This window comes from Rhinoderma darwinii, unplaced genomic scaffold (assembly GCF_050947455.1).
Source record: "Rhinoderma darwinii isolate aRhiDar2 unplaced genomic scaffold, aRhiDar2.hap1 Scaffold_4302, whole genome shotgun sequence".
Lineage (NCBI taxonomy): Eukaryota > Metazoa > Chordata > Amphibia > Anura > Rhinodermatidae > Rhinoderma > Rhinoderma darwinii.
In genome coordinates this window covers 65414-90092 of record NW_027463820.1, presented here as the reverse complement: position 1 = coordinate 90092, position 24679 = coordinate 65414, and the positions used below count along the sequence as shown (strand labels likewise).

The 24679-nt window shown below is 45.3% G+C and overlaps 1 protein-coding gene across 1 annotated transcript; it reads left to right on the top strand.

Moving 5' to 3' along the window:
- The first annotated feature begins 931 nt into the window (after window positions 1-931).
- On the top strand, window positions 932-2482 carry GPR65 (G protein-coupled receptor 65). The gene is made up of 2 exons (XM_075848593.1): window positions 932-1162; window positions 1251-2482. Exon 2 carries the CDS (start codon window positions 1417-1419, stop codon window positions 2416-2418), a length of 1002 nt encoding a protein of 333 aa, XP_075704708.1. The 5' UTR covers window positions 932-1162; window positions 1251-1416; the 3' UTR covers window positions 2419-2482.
- The last annotated feature ends 22197 nt before the right edge of the window (window positions 2483-24679 follow it).

The following is a 24679-nucleotide window of genomic DNA, read 5'->3' as shown; positions in this document are numbered from 1 at the left end:
CTATCTATCTATCTATCTATCTATCTATCTCATATCTATCTATCTATCTCATATCTATCTATCTATCTATCCCATATCTATCTATCTATCTATCTATCTCATATCTATCTATCTATCTATCTATCTATCTATCTCATATCTATCTATCCAATATCTATCCATCTATCTATCTCTCTATCCTAATCCACTGTCCAGCAGCACCAGCGAAGATATGGGTGGGTGCATAGAAGTGAATAGAAACAAAGTGTATAGATCGCTGCAGTTCCCGATCAGGGTATCAGCTGATGCTCTGCCCGGTGACTCCAGCGACAGCCCCTTGCGGTCATGCGCTTGATAACACGCCGACGCGAACAGCACAGGCAGCACGTCCTCAGTCACGTGGAGCCGCGTCATCAATATTAGGAAAGTGCAGGACATTTCCGGGAACAATTCACCGACTTAGAACCAAATTAAACAAGAAAGTTCATTAGTAAGTGACTTCTTTTCACATAAAAATATTAATCCAATGCAGTTTTTGGTGCCCGGGTGACCCCTTTAATACTGCCATACAGTGAGTGCCACATATGACTGCTGTCTCCTCTGTCTCCGCCATACAGTGAGTGCAACATATGACTGCTGTCTCCTCTGTCTCCGCCATACAGTGAGTGCAACATATGACTGCTGTCTCCTCTGTCTCCGCCATACTGTGATGGCAACATATGACTGCTGTCTCCTCTGTCTCCGCCATACTGTGATGGCAACATATGACTGCTGTCTCCGCCATACAGTGAGTGCCACATATGACTGCTGTCTCCTCTGTCTCCGCCATACAGTGAGTGCAACATATGACTGTTGTCTCCTCTGTCTCCGCCATACAGTGAGTGCCACATATGACTGCTGTCTCCTCTGTCTCTGCCATACAGTGAGTGCCACATATGACTGCTGTCTCCTCTGTCTCTGCCATACAGTGAGTGCCACATATGACTGCTGTCTCCTCTGTCTCTGCCATACAGTGAGTGCCACATATGACTGCTGTCTCCTCTGTCTCCGCCATACAGTGAGTGCCACATATGACTGCTGTCTCCTCTGTCTCTGCCATACAGTGAGTGCCACATATGACTGCTGTCTCCTCTGTCTCCGCCATACAGTGAGTGCCACATATGACTGCTGTCTCCGCCATACAGTGAGTGCCACATATGACTGCTGTCTCCTCTGTGCACATTTTCCAAATATAATTTATAACAGTTTTGTCTGTGTTAACTTTATTCTAGAAAACTTCGGGAAAACATCAAACCATTAGATATCTTATCCGTATGTCAGGCAATAACGGAGATCCAGAGGTTACGTAAAAAATGTCGTCAATGAACCGGCACCCATAGTCGCCTGACTATGAGACGTGAGATCACAGACTGTTAGGACTATTACATCATTATTATAATGTATCACGTCAACAAAAGTCTTAACTGCACCCCGGAGCACAGCCTAGACCAGTACCTGTTCCCCTCCACTTATATACTGGTGTTCGTGCTGAGTGTCCCGGCCAACTGCATATCACTGTACGTCTCCTACCAGCAGGTGAGGAAGAAGAACGAGCTGGGCATCTACCTGTTTAACCTGTCCTGCTCCGACCTCTTCTACGCGTTCACCTTTCCCTTGTGGATTGACTTCAGTCTGAATCATGATAACTGGAGGTTTACGGAATGGCTCTGCTCATGGAGCGCCTACAGCATGCACACCAATCTGTACTGCAGCGCTGCCTTCCTGACCTGTATATCCCTGGACAGATATCTGGCTGTGGTCTATCCCTTTAAATTTCAGCACCTCAGGACGAGGAGAATGGCGACTTATATCAGCCTCGGAGTGTGGACGGTGCAGAGCGCGTCCAACATCATCATCCTGCTGAAGAAGGAGACCTTCAATAATACCAAAGACATTTTCTGTTACGACATCTTTCCCATGGAGAAATGGAAATCCTATTACAGCCTATTTAATGTCGGCGTCGGCCATTTTCTCCCGTTGCTCATCATGATCTTCTGCTACTACCGGATCTACGTGGCGGTGCAGAATAACCAGGCCACGGTGGACAAGGACAAACAGAAGATCACGCAGCTGCTGCTCATCATCGTGGTCATGTTCACACTCAGCTTCACCCCCTACCACATCGTGCTCTTAATACGGAGTATATGGGAGCCGGACGATTGCACCTTCGCCCATACAATATTTGTTCCATACAAACTGACGGTTGCGTTATCAAGTGTCAACTGCTTAGCCGATCCCCTGCTCTACTGCTTCATGAGCGAGACTGGAAGGGCCGATGCCAGATCCATAATGCAGTGCTGCCAAGACAAGACTCAGTCTTCCCCCACCTCCGAGCTCCAGATGTTACCTCTGTCCGTGAGGTTTAAAAAGAGCAAACAAAGTGATGTCACGGAAATCTAGAATTATCGTATTCGCTGCCACAATTTATCACTATTATTTTTCTATTAAAACTATAATATGGCAAAAAATTGTGCAGAAGCAAAGCCCACTATATATTGTCCATGAATAGTGATGGTTAACTGATGTTATACTCTAGCCACATCCAGAGCTGCAGTCAAACTGCTGCTTGCCACCATGTAAAACCCCTCAGCACTGTACTGAGTGCAGCTCTGCAGTATAATAATGTAACTCAGGATCAATACAGGATAAGTAATGTAATGTAATGTACACAGTGACTCCACCAGCAGAATAGTGAGTGCAGCTCTGGAGTATAATACAGGATGTAACTCAGGATCAGTACAGGATAAGTAATGTAATGTATGTACACAGTGACTCCACCAGCAGAATAGTGAGTGCAGCTCTGGAGTATAATACAGGATGTAACTCAGGATCAGTACAGGATAAGTAATGTAATGTATGTACACAGTGACTCCACCAGCAGAATAGTGAGTGCAGCTCTGGAGTATAATACAGGATATAACTCAGGATCAGTACAGGATAAGTAATGTATGTACACAGTGACTCCACCAGCAGAATAGTGAGTGCAGCTCTGGAGTATAATACAGGATGTAACTCAGGATCAGTACAGGATAAGTAATGTAATGTATGTACACAGTGACTCCACCAGCAGAATAGTGAGTGCAGCTCTGCAGTATAATAATGTAACTCAGGATCAATACAGGATAAGTAATGTAATGTATGTACACAGAGACTCCACCAGCAGAATAGTGAGTGCAGCTCTGGAGTATAATACAGGATGTAACTCAGGATCAGTACAGGATAAGTAATGTAATGTATGTACACAGTGACTCCACCAGCAGAATAGTGAGTGCAGCTCTGGAGTATAATACAGGATGTAACTCAGGATCAGTACAGGATAAGTAATGTAATGTATGTACACAGTGACTCCACCAGCAGAATAGTGAGTGCAGCTCTGGAGTATAATACAGGATGTAACTCAGGATCAGTACAGGATAAGTAATGTAATGTATGTACACAGTGACCCCACCAGCAGAATAGTGAGTACAGCTCTGGAGTATAATACAGGATGTAACTCAGGATCAGTACAGGATAAGTAATGTAATGTATGTACACAGTGACTCCACCAGCAGAATAGTGAGTGCAGCTCTGGAGTATAATACAGGATGTAACTCAGGATCAGTACAGGATAAGTAATGTAATGTATGTACACAGTGACCCCACCAGCAGAATAGTGAGTACAGCTCTGGAGTATAATACAGGATGTAACTCAGGATCAGTACAGGATAAGTAATGTAATGTATGTACACAGTGACTCCACCAGCAGAATAGTGAGTACAGCTCTGGAGTATAATACAGGATGTAACTCAGGATCAGTACAGGATAAGTAATGTAATGTATGTACACAGTGACTCCACCAGCAGAATAGTGAGTGCAGCTCTGGAGTATAATACAGGATGTAACTCAGGATCAGTACAGGATAAGTAATGTAATGTATGTACACAGTGACTCCACCAGCAGAATAGTGAGTGCAGCTCTGGAGTATAATACAGGATATAACTCAGGATCAGTACAGGATAAGTAATGTATGTACACAGTGACTCCACAAGCAGAATAGTGAGTGCAGCTCTGGAGTATAATACAGGATGTAACTCAGGATCAGTACAGTATAAGTAATGTAATGTATGTACACAGTGACTCCGCCAGCAGAATAGTGAGTGCAGCTCTGGAGTATAATACAGGATGTAACTCAGGATCAGTACAGTATAAGTAATGTAATGTATGTACACAGTGACCCCACCAGCAGAATAGTGAGTACAGCTCTGGAGTATAATACAGGATGTAACTCAGGATCAGTACAGGATAAGTAATGTAATGTATGTACACAGTGACTCCACCAGCAGAATAGTGAGTACAGCTCTGGAGTATAATACAGGATGTAACTCAGGATCAGTACAGGATAAGTAATGTATGTACACAGTGACTCCACCAGCAGAATAGTGAGTGCAGCTCTGGAGCATAATACAGGATGTAACTCAGGATCAGTACAGGATAAGTAATGTATGTACACAGTGACTCCACCAGCAGAATAGTGAGTGCAGCTCTGGAGTATAATACAGGATATAACTCCGGATCAGTACAGGATAAGTAATGTATGTACACAGTGACTCCACCAGCAGAATAGTGAGTGCAGCTCTGGAGTATAATACAGGATATAACTCCGGATCAGTACAGGATAAGTAATGTAATGTATGTACACAGTGACTCCACCAGCAGAATAGTGAGTGCAGCTCTGGAGTATAATACAGGATGTAACTCATCAGAAATATATATATGTATAAGAAATTGACGAGATTCTCCTGTAACTATTGTCATGCGGTAGAGATGATACTACTGTGTCTAATGTCTGATATATGTGCAGTGGATGCATCCAGGATGTGGTTGACTATATCTTTTGATGTTATCACATAGAGACTTCTGAATATAGACATTTTGGTGGAGACGTCCCCCACATGTCCTCTTACATCTGCACTGCTGCCATCTACAAGTCTCACAATCATTGCAGAGAGACAGAAATGGGGTGGGATGCAATGCAGAGTAGTAGGATTTACCCCATCCCCAATTCTACCTATAAAGCCTCATTTTTTTATTTATAAAAGAGTGAACTTTGCACATAGTGTTGATTACACATTTCCTACCGTTTGGTGTATACAGCTCCTATGCAGAGCTATGTGCACCGGTGTGAGATCTGTATTCCTCCCCTGCTTCTGGTTGACCTCCCCCTGAGCACTGTAGAGACATCTGTGGTCATTGCACATCCGTGCTATTCACACACAGCAGCTTATATATCCGCGAGGAGACATTGACCAGACATTGATGGTATATTTAATCATTCCATGAGACCCCCTAAGACTTATTATGTAGTAGAATAGAGACCCTATAATGTCACCTACGAGCTACACCCCAGCTCCTCTCTGTCCCCTGCCAGTGCCTCTACCTAATCTGATCCATATCTATGAAAGCACAGGCTTCCTGTACAACTCTTAAAGGGCCAGTACTCAAGTGCAATGTTATTACAGAACCTATTAAAGGTCATTGTTGAGGTCAAATCTTCAATTCTGAACTCTGCTTAACCCTTGATCTTGACCCAGGACCTTGGCCTTGTCCTGACTCCATTCCTCACTTGTTCTCAAAGATTCATTGACCAAAGCTACAGCCACGGACCAGTGGTCCCAAAGAGCTGCCAGCGCCAATTGTTAGAAACAAGGGGGTCCACATACTAGTTGTCTGCAGTGCACAACCGCTGCAGTTTATTAAAGGAGCCGGCAGATCGTTCCTGCTTGTAAATGGAGCAGTTCTGATAATAAAGTTATATTGGGGATCTGTTATTTATACTATTCTAAAACATGATAACATCAAGGGAGGCTCACTACATACAGATATAGACAGCCACCACTAGGGGGAGCTCAATACATACAGATATATACATCTCCCATATAGTTACATAATAAGATTCTGCTGCCTGCAGTCACCACTAGGAGGAGCTCACTACATACAGATGTATACAGCTCCCATAGAGTTGCATCATAACATTCTGCTACCTGCAGACACCACTAGAGGGAGCTCACTACATACAGATGTATACAGCTCCCATAGAGTTACATCATAACATTCTGCTGCCTGCAGCTACCACTAGGGGGAGCTCGCTACATACAGATATATACAGCTCCCATAGAGTTACATGATAACATTCTGCTACCTGTAGCCACCACTAGAGGGCACTCACTACATAAAGCTATATACAGCTCCCATAGAGATTCATGATAACATTCTGCTGCCAGCAGCCACCACTAGAGGGAGCTCACTACATACAGATATATACAGCTCCCATAGAGATAAATGATAACATAGAAAAAAAAATTTTTTTTTTAAGTTAAACTTTTAGTATATAAATGATTACACATCATTTTTTCACAAGTCAGGAAATATTATAAATTAGATTCTAATTTATAACATTTCCATGTGCTGGTCACTAGATGGAGCAATTCCCAAAATTGCAGCATTGGCATGTGGTAAAGCAACCTCATTGCTTTATGCTGCAAAATTGGAGAAGACACACTCGCTCTAGTGTCCTCAAACAATCCCCCTGCTTTATCCTGGCTCGTGCCAGCAGAAAGGAGGGGGTTGAATGTTCAATCCTCCTACACTGTGTGCCGCCATTTTTTGAGCGAATGCACAGTGTAGGATTATTAGATACAGTGTAATCACACAGTGTAACACGAACATACACACACACATCACATACACAAACATAACTTACCTGCTCCTGCCGCCACCTCCGCTCCTAGTCCTTGCTTCTGAACATATGGACGAAAGCCGCGACCGGAAGTAGTCACCTTACTGTCCGGCCGCGGCTTCCCGTCCACAAGAAAATGGCGCCGGATGTCGCTCGGCTGAATGACCTTCCTTTTGGACTGTGTGGGAGCGGCGCATGCGCCTTTCCCACACAGACGGCGTACACTATAGTGAATGGAACGGCTCCCGTTCGCATTCTCTATGATGATGTGAGTGCCATATTCCATCTCTGTATGTGTCGTTAATCGACACATACAGAGATGAAAAAAAAATGGCAGCCCCCATAGTGAAGAAAAAGAAAGAAAAAAGAAAATAGTACAACACAAATAACATTTATTTGAATGACATACTAAAAGCAATAACATATATAAAAAAAAATTTTTGTGACACCTTCCCTTTAAGAACGCCGCATGAAACACCAGCCGTAGTAAATCCCCCTATGGATCTTTTCACATGATGACGCTGCTGCTCACCCATATGAACCAATAAGGCCTCATTCACACAACAGGGTTTCCCGGCCGGGTGCCGGCCGTTCATAAATCGGCCAGCACTCGGCTGCATTAGGAATAATAGACCCCTAATGGGGCTGTTCACACAACCGATTTTTTGACGGCCGGGAAAACCGGCCGTCAAAAAATAGGACATGCTCTATTTTCGGCCGGGTACCCGGCCGCCCGGCTCCCATAGAAGTCTATGGGGCCGGGTATTACACGGCCATCACCGAAATGTGTCCCGAGTGACGGCCGGGTTTTCCGTGGCTTGCGCTCTATCTCCTCCTCCTCACAGCGCAGAGTGCATGTGAGGAGGAGGAGTTGATGCCATTCGGACGAATGGCATCGCTGTACACTGTGTGGCAGGACCGGGGTGTACAGCAGGTAGAGGGAGCGCTGCGCTGGCTCCCTTCCCCTGCTTGTTTTAAAAGCGCCCTGGCCCGGCGACACCTTCCATAGCGCCGCTAGTAGCTGCTGCTGCTGCGGGTGATACTACTGCAGCGACGCCACTATAGCAGAGCAGGGAGGTATCTCCCCGCTCTGCTATGTGCTAGCCCCACTTTAGCTCCTTGAAGGAGCGGAATCCCCGTGTTTTCGGGGATTCCGCTCCTGGACAGAGCGCTTGATGTCTCTGTCCATATCTGGGCAGTGACATCAGGGGAAACTCCTGAAGCGGAATCCCCGAACACATGGGGATTCCCCTTCAGGAGTTGCCGCTGATGTCACTGTCCAGATCTGCCCGGCCCGGAACGGATGCAAAACTTTATGCAAACCGGCTGGGCAAAATGGCCGATTTTACCGGCCGACACTCGGGCTCGGGCGGGACCCTGTCGTGTGAATCCAGCCTAACCGGGCACCGGGTGCTTTCTAACCACAAAGTTCTCAGTATCCTGTTGCAAAACTTCAAGAAGCAGAAATTTGTAATTCTGCTTTCAAAAGAGTCACAAACCACAAGTCATTGCAGCAAAACGGGAAATGGAAACAATCAGTGAGAGAAAAGCGGTCTAAAGAGAACACAGTCATAAATTCTGTGCTGATTATATATGAACTCGTTTTTAGGGCTTAAGTTTCATTTTTCTGTTACAGAGCTCCAAATCCCCTGAGAAGTCATAGAAATAAATAATAAAATTATATCTGCCTGCAGTCACCACTAGAGGGAGCTCACTACATACAGATATATACAGCTCCCATAGAGTTACATGATCACATTCTGCTGCCTGCAGTCACCACTAGCGGGAGTTCGCTACATACAGATATATACAGCTCCCATAGAGTTACATGATAACATTCTGCTGTCTGCAGTCACCACTAGGGGGATTTCACTACATACAGATATATACAGCTCCCATAGAGTTACATGATAACATTCTGCTGCCTGCAGCCACCACTAGGGGGAGATCACTACATACAGATATATACAGCTCCCATAGAGTTACATGATCACATTCTGCTGCCTGCAGTCACCACTAGAGGGAGCTCACTACATACAGATATATACAGCTCCCATAGAGTTACATGATAACATTCTGCTGTCTGCAGTCACCACTAGGGGGATTTCACTACATACAGATATATACAGCTCCCATAGAGTTACATGATAACATTCTGCTGCCTGCAGCCACCACTAGGGGGAGATCACTACATACAGATATATACAGCTCCCATAGAGTTTTATAACATTCTGCTGCCTGCAGCCACCACTAGGGGGAGCTCACTACATACAGATATATACAGCTCCCATAGAGTTACATGATAACCTTCTGCTGCCTGCAACCACCACTAGGGGGCGCTCACTACATACAGATACACTATATGGCGAAAAGTATGGGCCCCTACTAATAAGTGAATTGCGGTGTTTCCTATAACATCCAGCACTCGCCCTGCAGTCATGTTACAGACATTAGTGATAGAACGGGCGTTGTAAAGAGATCAGTGGATTCCAGTGTGGTCCTGTAATAGGACGTCACCGGTGTAACAAGTCAGTTCCTGAAGTATAGTGAGAGGGTCACTGAGTGCTCCCTACTGTCTACAATCTCACATATAAGGGGCTGCACTCATTCCCATGAGTCTCACTGGTGAGGGATTTTCTAGACTGAAATGAATGAGGTCGTCCACGACTAGCGCCGCACCTATCATCAACATAAGGGGCCCATATACCGTTTCGGCACGGGGGCCTCTATTATCGGTCGCCGCCCCTGAGCACAGTACACTTACATGGCAGCAAGGATCCACAATGCCACCAAATAGAAATCTGATGCATTATCAATCGCTGACTATAGAATAAGTGTGCCACGCAGCATGCCAGTCTAGATTCCTTGTCACCTGGCAGTCTTTGGATCTGTTCATATTAGTAATTTTTTTGTGGTGGTTCATGCAACAATCTCAGTAATTGCTGCGGTTTTGATAAAATGGCGCGTTATTACCATGATTGCAGCAAAAACCACCACCAAAAAAAGCTGCAACTTAGGCTAAAGCTACACGGCGACATGTGTCACGTGACAAGTAAATCGCTTGTGACATCACGGCTACGGTCTACGTGGTCTCATTGTAACATGATGTAACGCATCTGCGACGCGATCGACGCAAAGAATCCAAATTTGCTGGATTTTACATAACAGGTTGCAAGTCGCACATCACGTCACGGCTTTCTGTAGACAGCAATTTTCATTGAGTGCAACTGCAACTTGGGTGCGACAGGTCTTAATAAATTCAGATTAAAATTGTAGTTGCATGCGACATGCACACAAATCCGCGATACTCTGATGTTGCGCTGCATATGTCACCGTGTAGCCCTCGTCTTATTGGTTTTATAATCTAGACAATATATGAAGACGTCTTCCCTATGTGTCCCGGAGATCGGCCCTGTTCCTCCGCCTTCCTTCTCACTGAACTCAGATCAGAACTGGATATGGGGCAACTGGCTGCAGCAGGAGTCCTCCCTGTCCACCCCACTGTTTCTGCAATAGGAAACCAGGCAAACCAAGCCACACCCCTAGATTAAGCCCCACCAGGAAGGGATCAGGAGAAAACGATCACCTGTGCTCTCTGCAAGATTTCTACAAGACTCTTCTCCAGCCATCACTGAGGGCAAGTTTATCTTGTGATGAGTTTTATCTTTCCTGGTTCACTTTATCGGATTGTTTCACTGGTGGGCACAGTTCTATCTGGAGCAGGCCAGAGACTCCCGAGCCGCAGGAGTGTGAGGGTCAGTGACAATCATGTAATAACTGGAAGTGTTATAATATATGAGTCCTGCACGGTGTAAAGTTACTGCATGTGACGAGGGACTTCTGATCTATTCTAAGGTCCAGTTCACACGTTGCAGTTTGTTGTAGCCAAACCTAGAACTGGATCTTCTACTTCTGGAGTCTCTATTACATATTTTATCTACAGGGAAAACGGCATTAGGACTACAAAGTATGAACTGGGTCTAAGGTAAATCCCACATGTATCACTGAAGTGCAGCCGCAAGCCACATCCGCGAGCAGTTTTGCTATAAAATGGTTTTAAGGCTTTTTTGGGGGCTAAGAGAACATACAAGGTCATAGTAGCATCTGGTTATACGTTATCTGAGCAATCGCCACTAGATGGCAGCATTACACCATGGTTGCAGATGTTATGTGATCTGAGCAGACTGTAAGTGTATATAATAACCACTAGATGGCAGCGTTACACCATGGCTGCAGCCGTTATGTGATCTGAGCAGACTGTAAATTTAAATAATTACCGCTAGATGGCAGCATTACACCATGGTTGCACCCGTTATGTGATCTAGGCAGACTGTAATTTTATATGCTCACCACTAGATGGCAACGTTACTCCATGACTGCAGCAGTTATGTGATCTGCGCAGACTGTAATTGTATATAATTACCACTAGATGGCGGCGTTACACCATGGCTGCACCCGTTATGTGATCTGAGCAGACTGTAATTTTATTTGCTCACCACTAGATGGCAACGCTACTCCATGGCTACAGCAGAGTTCTATGATATGAACAGACTGTAATGTATATAATCACCAACTAGATGGCAGCGTTACACCATGGCTGCAGCAGTTATGTGATCTGAGCAGACTGTAATTGTATATAATCACCACTAGATGGCAGCGTTACACCATGGTTGCAGCCGTTATATGATCTGAGCAGACTGTAATTGTATATAATCGCCACTAGATGGCAGTGTTACTCCATGGCTACAGCAGAGTAATATGAACAGACTGTAATTGTATATATTTACCACTAGATGGCAACGTTACTCCAATGCCTACAGCCGAGTTATTTGATGAGAGCAGACTGTAATGTATATAATCACCACTAGATGGCAGCGTTACAGGGAAGTTGTAGGCAAATAATGGGAGCTGCAGCATTTATTAAAATATTTCAAATTGTGAGCTCATGGGGTCAGGGATGATGGAAGTAATTCAAATCTTTGTGCAGAGCTGAGGAATGTGTTGTCAAACATTCTTGTTTACGCTCTATCCTGACTTAATACTTTTCACAGCTGAGGGTCCGTTACAATTGTATGCATTCTAGACAATCTTTTGTGAACTATACAGTCTGGAAACCAGACTGATACATTTTTATCTGCACTGATACATTGTAACATATTATAAATACGGTGCTGTTGCAGTGTTTAGCTCACAAATCATTATTTACTGACAACAAGCAGAAATCTGAATGTGATTGTGGGGGAATAAAACTAAAGTACTAGGTCTGTGGGTCTTTAGCCTCTGGATATGAAAAAAAAAATCATGTTTCCATTGATTGACAGCAAGCAAAGATCTTGTGAATGGTGAGGAATTGAAGTCTGTTACAGAACTGTTCGTTATACACGGATTAGGATTTATTTACAGAAAACCCCTTTACATTTATGAGCTTGAGCTTGATGAGCGTTTGACTTATTTTGACCCTACTATGTGACATTGGATGTGAACACGACTTCCTGCACTCACCACTAGGGGGCGCTCTTGGGCCAGCCATGATATTCAGCGTTTGGTAGTAGGATGAGGCTTCGGTCGTTCTCGTTTTCTGACTTTGATTGTCGGTGTTCGTGCTCCGTCTTCTCCTCTAATGTCGTCTTTCCTTAGAGTTGATTTATGACTGGCGATGAGGTTTGGCGCGGCCGCTTATCACTGATTCTTGTTTTCGCGTGTAGTCGTGCGTGATTCCTGCATGTGATAGGATTCTGCATGGAGCCTTATTCTGGGGGTTACAGTAGTTTATTAAGGGGGGGGGTTGTGAAATATCAGATCCGGGACGCTGCGTATAGAGGGCTGTAATATATCGTTATCTCTCTGATCAGTGGGAAATTCCCTGAGATCTGCTCATATCTGTTATTTCCCATCAGATTTCAGGAAGAACTTTCAGAAATAGGAAACGGCAAATGTGTGCAGAAAAGAATGTGGGGGAGGGGGATCCTAGTACTCAGAAATACCCCATTAATTCTGGAGCACTCACTAAGCCAACAAAGCCCCACAGTCGCATAGTCATGGTGAACCTGTTTAATTCTGTGCTAATAAATTCTACGATATTTCTTTATAGAGAGCGAAGCTCCTGATACAGAGCTCCAAATCCCCTGCAAAGACATAGATAACATAACAATCTGCTGCCTGCAGCCACCACTAGGGGGAGCTCACTACATACAGATATATACAGCTCCCATAGAGTTACATGATCACATTCTGCTGCCTGCAGCCACCACTAGATGGAGCTCACAATATACAGATATATACAGCTCCTATAGTTATATGATAATCTGCTACCTGCAGCCACCACTAGGTGGAGATCACTACATACACATATATATATATAGCCCCCACAGAGTTACATGATGATATTCTGCTACCTGCAGTCACCACTAGAGGGAGCTCACTACAAACAGATATATACAGCTCCTATAGAGTTACATGACTAGATTCGGCTGCCCCTCACTACATACAGTTAAAGACAGTGTGTGGGTATTAAAAAGAGGAGCGGCTGATATCAGTGACATATGATGTAATGTCTCTGGAGGATATAATAGTACTGGAGTGTTATAAGAGGAGCGGCTGATATCAGTCACATATGATGTAATGTCTCTGGAGGATATAATAGTACTGGAGTGTTATAAGAGGAGCGGCTGATATCAGTCACATATGATGTAATGTCTCTGGAGGATATAATAGTGCTGGAGTGTTATAAGAGGAGCGGCTGATATCAGTCACACATATGATGTAATGTCTCTGGAGGATATAATAGTACTGGAGTGATATAAGAGGAGCGGCTGATATCAGTCACACATATGATGTAATGGCTCTGGAGGATATAATAGTGCTGGAGTGTTATAAGAGGAGCGGCTGATATCAGTCACACATGATGTAATGTCTCTGGAGGATATAATAGTGCTGGAGTGATATAAGAGGAGCGGCTGATATCAGTCACACATATGATGTAATATCTCTGGAGGATATAATAGTGCTGGAGTGATATAAGAGGAGCGGCTGATATCAGTCACATATGATGTAATGTCTCTGGAGGATATAATAGTACTGGAGTGATATAAGAGGAGCGGCTGATATCAGTCACACATATGATGTAATGTCTCTGGAGGATATAATAGTGCTGGAGTGATATAAGAGGAGCGGCTGATATCAGTCACACATATGATGTAATATCTCTGGAGGATATAATAGTGCTGGAGTGATATAAGAGGAGCGGCTGATATCAGTCACATATGATGTAATGTCTCTGGAGGATATAATAGTACTGGAGTGATATAAGAGGAGCCGCTGATATCAGTCACATATGATGTAATGTCTCTGGAGGATATAATAGTGCTGGAGTGATATAAGAGGAGCGGCTGATATCAGTCACATATGATGTAATATCTCTGGAGGATATAATAGTGCTGGAGTGATATAAGAGGAGCAGCTGATATCAGTCACATATGATGTAATGTCTCTGGAGGATATAATAGTGCTGGAGTGATATAAGAGGAGCGGCTGATATCAGTCACACATATGATGTAATGTCTCTGGAGGATATAATAGTACTGGAGTGTTATAAGAGGAGCGGCTGATATCAGTCACATATGATGTAATGTCTCTGGAGGATATAATAGTGCTGGAGTGATATAAGAGGAGCGGCTGATATCAGTCACACATATGATGTAATGTCTCTGGAGGATATAATAGTGCTGGAGTGATATAAGAGGAGCGGCTGATATCAGTCACATATGATGTAATGTCTCTGGAGGATATAATAGTGCTGGAGTGTTATAAGAGGAGCGGCTGATATCGGTCACACATATGATGTAATATCTCTGGAGGATATAATAGTACTGGAGTGATATAAGAGGAGCGGCTGATATCAGTCACACATATGATGTAATGTCTCTGGAGTATATAATAGTGCTGGAGTGATATAAGAGGAGCGGCTGATATCAGTCACATATGATGTATTGTCTCTGGAGGATATAATAGTGCTGGAGTGATATAAGAGGAGCGGCTGATATCAGTCACATATGATGTAATGTCTCTGGAGGATATAATAGTGCTGGAGTGATATAAGAGGCGCGGCTGATATCAGTCACATATGATGTAATGTCTCTGGGGGATATAATAGTACTGGAGTGTTATAAGAGGAGCGGCTGATATCAGTCACATATGATGTAATGTCTCTGGAGGATATAATAGTACTGGAGTGATATAAGAGGCCTGCACGCGTAAGGGGGGATTCACACGAGCGTGATTTTCGTGCGTGCAGGCCACGTATTTTTCGCGCGCCATGCACAGCCCTATAGAAGTCAATGGGGCAGTGCAAACAGTGCGTGATTTGTGCGCAGCGTTTGTTCGCTGCGTACAAAACGCGACAGTTTCAATATCTCCGCGTATTTCGCGCATCACGCACCCATTGAAGTCAATGGGTGCGTGAAAACCACGCAGGTTGCACGGAAGATCTTCCATGCGAACCGACTGAAACAGCGCACCAGCTGTCAAAAGGATGAATGTAACCAGAAAAGCACCACTTGCTTTTCTGTTTCCAAACATCCAAATGGAGTGTCTTTGAGGTGAGCGAACCCGGCCAACCGAACCAAACTTCACCGGGTTCGGCCGAACTCGTTTTGGCCGAACCCGGCCAAAAAATTTCCGGTACGCAACGTCAGGAGATAGTCACTGTCCAGGGTGCTGAAAGAGTTAAACTGGTTCAGCACCCTGGACAGTGACTACCGATCCCAATATACATGAACCTGTAAAAAAAAAACGAAGTTCTGACTTACCGAAAACTCCAGGCTTCTTCCTCCAGTCTGACCTCCCGGGATGACAATTCAGTCCAAGTGACAGCTCCAGCCAATCACAGGCCAAGCACAGGCTGCAGCCAATCACAGGCCAAACACAGGCTGCAGCGGTCACATGGACTGCCGCGTCATCCAGGGAGGTGGGGCCCGATGTCAAGAGAGGCGCGTCACCAATGACGCGTCACCAAGGCAACGGCCGGGAAGTTCTCGGTAAGTACGAACTTTTTCTTTTTTATTCACAGGTTGCTGTATATTGTGTTCGGCATTCACTGTCGAGGGTGCTGAAAGAGTTACTGCCGATCAGTTAACTCTTTCAGCACCTTGGACAGTGACGGGCGTCGACTAGCCTCATCTCTATGATGGCGGCTGCGCGAAAATCACGCAGCCGCGCATCATACACGGATGACACACGCAGCTGTCAAATGGTTTTTGCGCGCGCAAAACGCCGCGTTGTTTGCGAGCGCAAAAACGCAACGTTCGTCTGAATCTGCCCTTACAGTGAGCAATAGATAGTTTACACCTGGTCTACAGTCTGCCACTCAAACACTGCCCAGCGTCTATAGTGACATTTATTGCTGGCGTGTGAGGGGTTATTGGAGATTATTCCGGGCTCCTCGTGATTAATGGATCTTTGTGGGATCATCCCTCAGTAATTACAGGGGGCTGCGCGGCTCTGGGACATGAGGGGAGACGTCGCTGTCATGAGTAATATCCAATCCATGTCCATCAATAGTCCAGACAGCGAGACACGAATTCTCAGATCGTTTACAAAACTAATTTCCTGCCACAGAAGACGAAGAAACTAGAAAATCGAGGACTGAGCCAAATTTCCAGGCCCGGCCTCTATAAGATTTACCTGCAGTCCTATGTAACACCACAGATAACACAGTGATAACTCTCTGACTACAGATAATGTAGTAGATGTTACCTGCAGTCCTATGTAACACCACAGATAGCACAGTGATAACTGCCTGACTACAGATAATGTAGTAGATGTTACCTGCAGTCCTATGTAACACCACAGATAACACAGTGATAACTGCCTGACTACAGATAATGTAGTAGATGTTACCTGCAGTCCTATGTAACACCACAGATAGCACAGTGATAACTGCCTGACTACAGATAATGTAGTAGATGTTACCTGCAGTCCTATGTAACACCACATATAACACAGTGATAACTCTCTGATTACAGATAATGTAGTAGATGTTACCTGCAGTCCTATGTAACACCACAGATGACTCCTCTGGTTGTTCTAGTCACAAGACGGAAAACATTAAAGGGTAACTAAACATTTAATATAGAGACATGTCAGAAGTTTTCATCACTGGGGGTCCGAGCACTGAGACGCCCACCACCAATCGCTAAAACAAAGCTGCTCGTGTGATCTCTGAGCCGCTGCTTTTCTGTTCGGCTTTTTCCAGAAAGCCGATGTAGCAGAGTCGGGGCTCATAGACTTTCTATTGAACCCATACACATTGATTTCCGGAAAAAAACGATCAGAAAAGAAACGGCGCAGCGATCACCTGAGCGCTTCTGCCTCTTCGTTCTAGCGATTGGTGGGCGTCTCAGTGCTCGGACCCCCAGCGATCAAAACTTCTGAAACGTCACTATAATATGTCATAAGTTTGTTGAACGTTTAGTTACCCTGTACGGACGTATTCACACGCTGCAGATTCATTGCAAAGATTTCTGGGGCTGCCCCATTGATCTGTAGGAAGTTTGTAGAAATCTGTTCATCGGCCGCAGCAACTGCCAGACCCCTGTACAGACTCAACCTGCAATCTAGAGAGACCCCCATACCACGGTCTCCCCCATATTCCTGAACGCCCCCCCCCATATCTTCTCTCCTTCTGGGCCTGACGATATGAATTACAGATAACGACTTCACAGAATCCTTTTTCACTTCCATTAGACGGATCAATAATTTCCTGTTTTACTTTCCGAGTCATGAACTGAGATCTCGCCGAATGTCGCAGCGTCCAAGCGGCAAGGAAGTCGTCGTCGTCGCGTAACGGGGTGATCAGAAGGAATCTAACATCACAGCGCTGGTTTAGAAGCCATTCAGGGTCCTTGGAAAGATGGGTGACAACCCCTAGGGGGCACTATGGAGAACGTTGTGGCCCAGCAGCTGTGTAAGAGTCAAAGATAATTAAATAAGGGCTGAATAGAAGGAGAGGACCTCTCAGGGGTTAATATTTCCAGGTTCTTTATAGCGAAACGTTCTCTAATTTTGCGGTAATTGCGTTTCCAGTTTATTTCCATCTGATATTTAGATTTTCTCCCCGTGTAACGCTCTGAGGTTGTAGCGTTTGATCTGTTTGTCTCGCAGCAGATCTCGTTACATTGTGTCGCTGATTGTTTGTGTTGTTGAGGCCGTAGATTGTGTTTTCTTCTGTCAGACGTGACTTTGTAAATGGCGTTTTATTATCGTTCGGGAGAATCGCGCCCACCAGGACTCTCATTCTTCCGCCTGCCTGGCACCGGGCGCCGCCGGCAGATTAATAAGGGCCCAGTGGAGATGGTGACTGCAGATAACGCTTTCAAATGACTCTATAATAACAGCTCAAGGTGCAAGGTCACAAAGGACAATGTGACGAGGACGCTGCTGCGAGACAGCAAATTCAGCACTTGTGAAATAAATGAACTGACGTTATAAAATGTATCAAGTGGCAGCGACAAAATACTGAACAACATCTACAGTTCTAATGGATTATTCAGGACCCTGTACCCGGCCATTATAATCCACGAGGTGGGGGCAGCGCAGAGAAAATCTGTTGTTTGCACCGGCCAGCGTTTATACTGAGAACATTCAAAGCTTCATCTCTGTATCCTGGAAAGTTCTACAACTTCCTATTAGACTTTATAGTTAAATTTCGAAATTTTTGAAATTATATGCTTGCCATCAGTGAATGGAAACATTCATTGTTTACATCCAGGGGCTGAAAATCCACTGTGATCTAGTCCTGTGCACACAGCTGAAGGCGATGGATAAGTGGCACAGGGGCAGCCCTTGTGCCAGCTATGGAGCCCATTCAACATTTGTCTCATTCTTTGCTAGTGGTGAAAGCCTGTGAAGAATTCTCCTCTCCAGAGACACCCCAAGAGAGGGGGCAACTGGGACGTGGAAGGGGGATGAAGAGGGCAACTAATTACAGATATATATATACAGCTCCTATAGAGTTACATGATAACATTCTGCTGCCTGCAGCCACCACTAGGGGGAGCTCACTACATACAGATATATACAGCTCCCATAGAGGTACATGATAACATTCTGCTGCCTGCAGTCACCACTAGGGGGAGTTTCTTGCATTAGGATGTATACAGCTCACACAGATCTCTATAATAAATTCATATGCTGTGAGCTCCCTCTTGTGGCGACATAATTTTATTGGTTAACTTCATTTCTCAGGAAGGGCTCAGAGGGGATTTCTAGATACTAGGAAACTCTCCCTATGTGCCCCCCTGTCCAGGCTGATATCCGAGATCACATGCGGCCAAGATGTATGATGGACATGTCCTAGTGTCACCAGGTGTGGGTTCTGTTCTGGATTTGGGATTTCGCTACCATGGGGCTCCACCTTTTAGTTTCTTCATATGATATCATTTGTATCTATTCCTGGAACCTTCTATACATAACACGGTGTTGTCAATAGCAACCCGTCAGGTGCTCTCAATTCTGTATTCGGCAATGAATATTTGTTAGTCCCTGGTTTGTTAGTCCCTGGTGGTCCCTAGTTCCACAATTTGCAGCGTGAGTGATGCAGGCGAGGACAGGCCTGAGCTCTTTACTGTGATCTATCTACTTACTGTCATGGCCCCTAATATTTAAGCAAGTCTTACCTCTGGGGACTGCTACTCCTACTAGTGCTTTATTTTTTTCCTAAAGTAAGAGCTATTGATCTGATCTCCCGTGGGTTGTGGAGGTCTCTTGAGTTGTTAGGGGTCCTGCCTCCTCTATAATATATTTTATGGGGTCTCGTTCATTACAGATTTGAGTCGGCACAGAAGACGTCATTTTTATAGGCATCGGAGAGCAATGAGGGATCAGTTTTTCTTTGTCTGTTCAGTAGGACATCCCTGGTTCTACAGTTGGAGATCTACAGGAGAATATTAGCAGCCACGCCTGGTGTACTGCAGCCCTGGTGGCATCGTGACCGACCTGAGGAGCAGCCACGTGAGCAATAGCCACTGGGTCCAGAGCTGGGGTCACTGGGGGTCACCGGGAGCAGCCGGGGTCCGCAATCGTTCTTCAGGCAGCCACATGTTCCACCCCGGATCTCCAGCCCGTTATCATATTGGTGGAGTCAATCCGACTGATGGATTCCGTCATCTTTACTGATATTGTAGGACCTCACCAGCCGTGAAAACTAACGTATGTGTGAACAGATCCATTAGAATCAATGAGTCCGTGTGCTGCACGTGATTTCCATGCGCAGCACACGGACGTGATTTACGCTTGTGTGAATGAGGCTGAAGAATCAGAGTATCCTACGAGCTAAAAACTTCCACCAATTTGGAGAATGAGGAGATCCTGGTGCTCGGGAAGGAGATAAAACTTGTTTGATGCCGGTCAAAAGTTATCAAGATTTACTACTTTGGAGAACTGACGTGAAGAAATCTCCAACCAACTGCAGAGTGTTCTGGTTCTGAACATTGCAGCTCACGGACCGATCCAGGACACGGTGCCAGGCAGCCCACAGACCGATCCAGGACACGGTGCCAGGCTGCCCACAGACTTATCCAGGACACGGTGCCAGGCAGCCCACAGACCTATCCAGGACATGGTGCCAGGCAGCCCACGGACCTATCCAGGACACAGGGTGCCAGGCATCTCACGGACCGATCCAGGACACGGTGCCAGGCAGCTCACGGACCGATCCAGGACACGGTGCCAGGCAGCTCACGGACCGATCCAGGACACGGTGCCAGGCAGCTCACGGACCGATCCAGGACACTGTGCCAGGCAGCTCACGGACCAATCCAGGACACAGGGTGCCAGGCAGCACACGGTGCCAGGCAGCTCACGGACCGATCCAGGACACGGTGCCAGGCAGCCCACGGACCGATCCAGGACACAGGGTGCCAGGCAGCCCACGGACCGATCCAGGACACAGGGTGCCAGGCAGCCCACGGACCGATCCAGGACACAGGGTGCCAGGCAGCTTTTAAGTCGCACTAATTGTTATCTACAGATGAATAAAGGTGGAATTCCCCTTTAATTCTGCTGTGGTTGGGGGCAATCAATCTTGAGTGGTGGCATCTACGAGGCGTGACTTTGCTCTGCTGTCACTGTTGCTGCTTCAGTCATTTCTCTTCAATCATAGAGCAGTGATTTCTGGGAAATGTCTTCATACTCGCGATCCCTCCGAGACCCTGCAACCTTTTAAGTGCAAAATTCTTGTAATTGATTTTCCTTTCCTGAATTGCTGACTCAGCCCGGGGAGGAAACGAGCCCCGCGGACCGTGCGCAGCCCAGCGCCATAAAAAAAAGTTCTGAGAGTTATCATTTATTGAAAACGGCGAGAAATTAAAATCAAATTAAAAAACGCGGGATGTAACGAGTCACCCAGTGGTCCCTCCCGAAATATATAACCCCCCCCCCCCATATTCTGTTTATTCCGGTCTTCCCTCTGATTATCGTGGTCCAGATTCTGTGACTACCACTAACCGCAGCCACTGCACCGCCCACTGCGACTCTCAGCAGCTGCACATAGAGGGGCCCCATAGCAATGATCAAAACGAGCCCCCAATATGGTGCCGGGTTTTGTCACCCATGACCCTAGAGCCCATTCCCCACTTCTTGCTCACAATGGGGTTCCTCTGGGGGGCCGGGTCCTGCTCATGTTCTTTCCACCCAGTAGCAAAGAAGGTACCAACAGGACTGGGGCCCTTCTCCAAGAGTCCATTGCTGCTGCATAGTCTGCCTCTGTGGTGTGGCCTTGGTCAGCCGGGGTGCAGCTATGGGGTTGCAAAGCTTGCAGTCGCACGCAGCCCCGAGTCGAGCAGTTCAGAATATTTTGCATCCGGACCCCGTAGCTTAAAGCTCCACCTCACCCAGGTTTCCTCACACCCTGAATAACACCCGTCTGCTCCCCCATACTGCTCTGTCTGTAAGTGTCTGTCAGTCTTTACTGCCATGGCATTGTATTCATGAACCAGGAGGCCTAGGATGAACAGCGCTATAAGTTCACCCCCTCCGCTCTTCACAGATCTAAAGCCAAATCGAATAAGTCATTGTACGGGGTTGGGTGTAAATTACAGGAAATATCGTCGTTTAAAGGATCATTTGTTGCCATCCTGATTTTCGCCTCTTTGTATCGGTCCTTCCCGCGCCTGTTACATTATATCGTTTCCTCGTTATAATCTTCTCTGAGGGGTTTGTCCTTGTAGCTGCAGAGGTTTCTGATGAAGATCTTCAGTCGATCGTTCCTTTATCCGCTCCTGATATATTCTCTGCTCCATCTGTTCTGAGGCCTCGGAGACGCAGCAAACGCTTCACATGAAACCGGTGCTGCTGTCCAGGGGCAAATCCTAAGTAAGACGAGTTCCCCCATAAACACTCCATGAGGGATGGGTTCCAGTCTATCTTAGATTTACCCCTGCGGGCATCTAACTCCCTGATTATATTGGATCATTCGTTAATCTTTATTTATGGGAGGTTGTCACAGCCCCGCCCCCTGTAAGATCAAAACTGAAAGATAGTATTTAAGTACTCATCTCATATTATGTAAATGACGCTTAATCATTACATACAGGAAAGTCTTGTGACATTCTAAAACATTGTATTTTAATTCATTTTTAAGATCTCTGCTTGCTGACAATGAAAGGAAACCGTATATTTAGAGCCTGATCAGCTACTGCTCACACAGCTGACCATTTGTTACAATGTAACAGTGTAGGTAAGTGACATCAGCCTGGAGAGGGCTTTGTGCTACTGTACTTAGCTCACAGAGGAGGCAATTGTAGCAGACTCTCAGCTGTGAGAAGTATTAAGCCGTATTCACTTGTGGTGGTTCGGTCACATCTTTGTTGCTGCAGTAAATTACTGAATGGTATTTTATGTGATCGGATTCACTCCGTGGGGTTCAAAACTGCTCGTTCTTTAGTGCGTCCTGATGGCTTCATGTTTGTGGCGTTTTCCTGACCGTTTTTCGCTGTTGATTTGAATGTACATTCCGAGACCTCCAGAGCTGAACTTCACAGCGACTTTGACCCAGGCAAATAGCAGGGGGATCTGATCCGGGCCCCGTCTATGACCTCAAAATGCCCTAATGGGGAACATGATCAGGTGCTGCCACCCAGTGTGCGGGTCTATGGTGACACGTTGAGACATATTGTAAAATGCAGGTGACCACTATAGAGTCTTTCTTCTAAATGTTCTCCCCCAGCGGGGACACTGCACATGCGTCATTCTACCAGGACTCCCATTATTGTACTGCAGACCTGAATGTTGAGAAATGAGGTTTTTACAGCTGTAAAGAACAAGATGACACCTTATAGTCACAGCTGTCTCATTACTTCACACCACATCTCACAGCATGTCAACTGCAGGACAGAATTAACCCCATACATGCCAGCAGCAATGCCCAAAAGGAGACCCATGGTAGGAGTATGTCCACCTCTGAGCATCATCTTACTGGTCACAAATACAATTAATGTACAAACATTGGAGTCACTTTATAATTAAATTCTGAGTTACATCCTGTATTATACTCAAGAGCTGCACTCACTATTCTGCTGGTGGAGTCACTGTGTACATACATTACATATCCTGTACTGATCCTGAGTTACATCCTGTATTATACTCCAGAGCTGCACTCACTATTCTGCTGGTTGAGTCACTGTGTACATACATTACATTACTTATCCTGTACTGATCCTGAGTTACATCCTGTATTATACTCCAGAGCAGCACTCACTATTCTGCTGGTGGAGTCACTGTGTACATACATTACATTACTTATCCTGCACTGATCCGGAGTTACATCCTGTATTATACTCCAGAGCTGCACTCACTATTCTGTTGGTGGAGTCACTGTCTACTTACATTACATTACTTATCCTGTGCTGATCCTGAGTTACATCCTGTATTATACTCCAGAGCGGCACTCACTATTCTGCTGGTGGACACACTGTGTACATACATTACATATCCTTTACTGATCCTGAGTTACATCCTGTATTATACTCCAGAGCTGCACTCACTATTCTGCTGGTGGAGTCACTGTGTACTTACATGACATTTCTTATCCCGGGTTAGATCCTGTGTTATACTCCAGAGCTGTACTGAACAGCCTGATGAAAACTAACATGAAAATTCTATTGGAAACAAACTAATCCCTGTGCCCTCCATCGTGTGTGTTTATTATTACACATTGTATATCACGCTGTTCCCTGTAGTTCTATATTGCAGCAGCTCTTGGTTATAATCCCTGACACCTCGTTTCCCACACCAGAAGATTTGTGTCAGACTCCGCCCCTCATGTTCATTCTCTACTCTACACAGGTATCATTTATCAAGTGCCCACCTGTAACAATTAAAATCCATCCAGGAAGATTAAGACTTAAATATGGGACTTCAGTTACAAGATAAAAATAAAGGAGTTCATACATCTTCGTTCTATCATTTTTAGTTCTGATTGTTATTGGTCTCCCATAGGGGGAGGGGCGATCACCAGTACAACATTTGTGATGACTGGAGTTCTTCTTTAAAAAGTTTTGCTAAACTCCTTTGCATTTTCAGTAGGATTTTCCATTACGTACAGTTGCGGCCCATGATCTTATATGGTACGACATACTAGCAGTATCAGGGGGTCAGACCGCTATAGTCTGTGCCTGGGTCGCCATTAGAATTTTGTGCCTCCATCCTTCATATTCTTATAGGTGGAGGTTCGTCGTTATACAAGAGACAACAGAGGAGATTTATAGAAACTAGAAGGGGAAAGTGGAGCAGTCGCCCATAGAAATCAATGAGATTCCATTTTTTATTATTATTATTATTATTATTATTATTATTATTATTATATACTATATGGGCATCTGCTCCACTTATCCTGATGAATCTCCATTGGACCATGGGCAGTTGGGTGCTGATGGAAGACACAGACTGAGG

Excerpts from the sequence above, each read along its gene's own strand:
- GPR65 (XM_075848593.1), top strand. The coding sequence starts at position 1,417 with ATGTATCACGTCAACAAAAGTCTTAACTGCACCCCGGAGCACAGCCTA.